This window comes from Sinocyclocheilus rhinocerous, unplaced genomic scaffold (assembly GCF_001515625.1).
Source record: "Sinocyclocheilus rhinocerous isolate Xijiao unplaced genomic scaffold, SAMN03320098_v1.1 scaffold3411, whole genome shotgun sequence".
NCBI lineage: Eukaryota > Metazoa > Chordata > Actinopteri > Cypriniformes > Cyprinidae > Sinocyclocheilus > Sinocyclocheilus rhinocerous.
The window spans coordinates 352,038-356,818 of NW_015657957.1; the positions used below are offsets into that span (position 1 = coordinate 352,038).

Here is a 4,781-nt window from a genome sequence, read left to right on the forward strand (position 1 = left end):
ATAACTTTTTCCATATCATACTGAATAGAAAAAGCATTAATAATTTCATAATTAAAAAAATTATTGAAACTCTTGAGTATTTAATTAAGTGGCATAATTTTTCTATTATTATTTATATAAAAAGTAGTTTTGATAAAAAACTCGTCATTCATGCGGGGGGGTCAGTTTATCGATAGATTGCCAAGGTCAATAAGTCTCTTAAAATTTCAGATATTTTGACCTTTTTATAAAAAGGTAAGGTTAGTTTAGGATGTAAAATTTCATGTAGTGCGACTCCCCAAATATGTAATGATATTTATGAAATTTGCACACAAAAAAAAGATGTGTACACTCTGCACTGTTAATGCAGGTGAGCATCTAAAGGGTTTTAAAACCTGCTGCATTGAGTCCAGCACCTGCATATAGCTTTACATCACCCGCTGTGCACCATGTGCTCCAGTGTTTGGATTCAAAGAGTGTTTAGATCAGTGTAGCTCACTGATCATTATTGATGTGGACAAGGAGTGATCCTAGATCAGTGCAACAGATAGCATGGAGGCTGATGCTTGACAGGAGCTGGCCTGAGTGTTCAGAGTAAGTGGATTACTGTAGTTAGTTTCAATCCCCGCTGACAGACAGGAGGCTAAATGTGGACACTCTTGGAGTCTTACAGGGTGGTGGGTTGTAGATGATAGTCATGGGTTTAACAAGCAGGGAGTGGAAGATGTCCAATGTTTCCTGACCCAGAAAATACTCTTAAAGAACCAAAAGTGTGTCATTATACATTTTTAAATGGTGAAAAAAAGCCAAGATTAATACATTTATACTAATAATATATTAATTATATAATATATTATTATTATATATTTAAATATATTTTATTTAATTAAACTCCAGTTGCTAGTGGTAATAAATGGTTTTGTTTTAATTGCTTTATTTGTCTTATGTGGGTTTGGCATTGAGCAATAGTTTTGGCAATTTGACAATATTTGGGATGCAATGTTCCCCTATGCTTCTTTTTATTTTTCAGGTACTGCGAGGATTATTAAACAACTATAATAAATAACTCCTTTCATTAACAAAATAAAAAAAACCCTGTATGACGAATAATGTAAAAATATTAAATATATACCCTCTAAGTATACTTATATAATTACTTATTAAATTAGTATTACTTTTTACCCACTATACTTCTATACACTTATTTACTTAAATATACTTAAACTTTATTATTGTGTACTGCAAATATTATTGGCTCTGATGATAAATTGCTTGTGAAGTTCCTAATTTGTAAGTGGATAAAAGCACACGCTAATTAACTAAATGTAATGTTAAACTTGTACTACTATCAGTGTGGCAGTTATATGTACAGCTCCAACACAAGATTTCATAATTCATAGTCATGACGCCAAATTAAAAGTCCTGTATGTCCAAAATCTCTGAAGAACTACAGATTTACATTAACAAACCAAACATTTTTCTGTTTCTCTGTAACTTCCTGTCTGCCACTGGAGATAGGGTATCTGCTTCAGAGCATCAGCATGGGCTGACTGGTAATTTTTTTCGTGGGAACTGAACAATAGCGGTGTCAGAGCCACCGTGGCACGATGCCCTCGACTGGGTCTAGAGACAAAGTGTTCCTCAGTTCAGAGCTGCACCGTGGGACAATGGCTCTTTTCACTCGAGTCCCAATGGAGCTCAGGGCTCAGCGAGTCCATATGCAAGTAGCCATCTGCTGATAGCAGCAGCCATTTCTGCTGACCTCACATCATATTTGTAGCTTCCTTTCTCTAGGTTATGATTGAAAAGAACTGATCCCAGATCAGTCTTACCTAGAGCATTATTCCTTAATGGTTCCAGTAAGTTTCCTATAATCATAGACATTACTGACACACTTTCAACCACAAGGTAACACCTGTTTTGCATAACAAAATCTCAAATGGCCATTATACACTGATGACACACTGATGGATGGCATTTATGTCTCTGGATAGTGAGATTTTGCACACTCGAACACACACAACATCAGCCAGTAGGCTCTAGCCAGTAGACTTTCCACCTGTACTTACTCTGCTTGTGGGCCTCCAGCCTACTTTGGCAAGAAGTTTGAGCGCTCCAAAGGGCAGGATGTAGTAGAGGAAGGACAGAGGCCATGAGCGAAGGCGGACAGTAGGCCGGGACATGCAGCTCAGCTGGCCTAGTCGCCGCCGTAGGGCCAACTGTGGGAACTGCAACCTGCACAACACATCCATGATTCCAAAGTGCACAAAATACACAGACAGACACATATGAAGAATAAAGAAGGTGGAAATGAAAGATGTATGTGCAGATGGTCTAAATGTTGTAGAGCAGGGGTGCCCAATCCTGTTGATGGAGATCTAGCTACCTTCCTGCAGAGTTAAGTTTCAACCTTGCATCAACCTGCTTGTAATTATCAAAGGTTCTTGAAGATTTTAATGAATTGGTTCAGGTGTAATTGAATAGATTTGGAGCAAAACTTTGCATGTAGACCTCCAGAAACATGATTGAGCACCACTGTTATAGAGTGAATCTCTTTCAAGACCATGTCTGGATCATATTTCACCCTAAAAGAAATAAGAATGGTGTGAGATTGGGCAGGATGATTTATATTTATGTCCAGTGAAAACCTGCTGGAAAAAAGTATTTCTGCAGTTCCATTTGTTGATACTATTGATAAAATCTTTCTTTTTCTTTCATGACAAATAAGCATGTATTTCCAAAACTAGTACCTCAATGCAATATAAACATAAATGTTATTAATCACTTATTATTTTCATAATTACAATTAATATTCTTAAACTACTTATAAATATATTTAATAAATTATTATGGCGGCAATTGTGGAAACGTGTTTAAATGTCATTAAAATGTTGTCATGTATTTGTATAATTACAACACAATTGTAACACATAATTACAAAATTATTTAGACATTAGTACAGTAATGAGAATAACCATTGAGAATAATAGGAACTACAAAAAAAAAAAGTCCAAATGTGAAATGGTAATGGGAAATTGGGTGAAAATGAGCTTAATTTTCATGAAAATGTCACAGTCGGGTTAAAAACAAAACAAAAAAGAAGTTCGTCCTTTTTTTTAAATATAGTTTCTTTTTTCTTTCTTTTGATTTTAGGGTGAAATGTTACCTAAACATGTTTTCTTGAGATTCGCCATATAACACAGAACTGGGCTGTTCTATCAAAACAGTAGAAAGGAGGAAGGAAAGATTTATAAAACATGCAGAAATATCCACACAACCCACTCACGCATACCAAAGACCAAACACAAAGACACTCATACAGAAGACATTAAACAGCAGAAGACAAACGCTAGAAAAGATACTTGAGATAGGAAAGAGACAGGAATAGCAATTCTCCATTGTAAACTTAACCTCATGGTCGTTTGCACTGCTTCTCTTAACTACACTGACCATATACTCCCTTTCAGCTTCATTCCACGTATATCAGTCTAATCAAAGGCTGCTTTCACCTGCTTAACACCTTTAATCTCATTTAGGGTGTATCATCACCTTCCTGCTACACTTGCTCTAGAAATGGTACATGAGGAGAAATACGTGACTGAAGGCCTGGGCCAGTCTACACGATAAAAGGCCACATTTTAAACAACATACACCTATTTAACCAACACAAACATGCATGTTTTTATGGGTCACGCCGAGTAGGATGCTTGCACAGAACTACTAAAGCCATGAGGGATATACGCCAATAATCTTTTATAAATTTTTCTGTGTCCATTGCGCTATTTTTAGCACCTGTGCGGGCGGATAACATTCCAGATCAACACAACTGTTAGGGGACTAGAACGGCGCATGCAAAAAAAGCTGCACCTCTATCCAGGTCCTGTTGATGGAACATGTCGTCTTGTTTGGCTACAACTGCTCGCTTTTCATTGAGTATGACACTAAGAGCTAGTGCTTCAGGCTAAAGTGAGATTAGCTTTAGTGTGTCCGTAAAGTGGGTCATATTTGGCACTGAAAGTGATGACACAGCACTAGCTGGGTTGACACGGACCTTCCAGGGCTGCAACTACGTGGGCTATATATAGAATATAACACTGTGTCCACCCTAATCAGGATGAAACCCTGTTCTGACCTGTGGACAGAGGAGACTTATGGCGCTTTTCCACTGCATGGTACGGCACGGTACGGCTCGGTACGGTTCACTTTTTGGGGGTTTTCCACTGGGACCAGTACCTGGTACTTTTTTCAGTACCACCTCGGTTGGGGTTCCAAGTGTTTTTTTTATTTTTTATTGCAAAACTTGTAGAAACATACAGAAACAGGGAAGCGAGATGAATATATTCCAACAAAAAAGCAAATATAAAACTAAAAACAGAAAACAAATATTCTGTATTTGCATGTCAAATTAATTATTATCGATACATAAAAGTGCAAAAATAAACTTACATTCTTTTAGAAAAGTTGTCATAATACATCAAAAGTTTGGCACTCTTTTTGTTATTAGTAAGTCTAAGAGATGAAACAAGAGAGTCCAATTCAACAAGAAAAATGGGGAAAGACAAAGGAGATTTAAGCCATTTTTGCTTATGAATGAAGAATTTTGCATTCAATATAAGAAAATTAACAACATATTCAACAGATAATAGCTTTGGATTTTCATAATAAAAGATAACATCTTTGAGGACGAAGGTATGGGACACATTTGTAAGGTTAGAAACATAGGTGCTTAAGTCAACCCATAATTTGTTGGTAACACCACAAAAATTCTCACGTTACAGTAATTAAGAAGTTTTAATCAGTAA

The 4,781-nt window shown here is 36.4% G+C and overlaps 1 protein-coding gene across 2 annotated transcripts in view; it reads right to left on the reverse strand.

The window, feature by feature from the left end:
* Positions 1-4,781, reverse strand: part of LOC107721644 (phosphatidylserine decarboxylase proenzyme, mitochondrial) — a 21,190-nt gene that overhangs the window by 8,244 nt on the left and 8,165 nt on the right. For both annotated transcript variants that reach the window (XM_016529756.1, XM_016529757.1), the window contains exon 3: positions 2,049-2,214. In XM_016529756.1, coding sequence (XP_016385242.1) covers positions 2,049-2,214 — 166 coding nt within the window. The remainder of the gene's footprint in view (positions 1-2,048; positions 2,215-4,781) is intronic.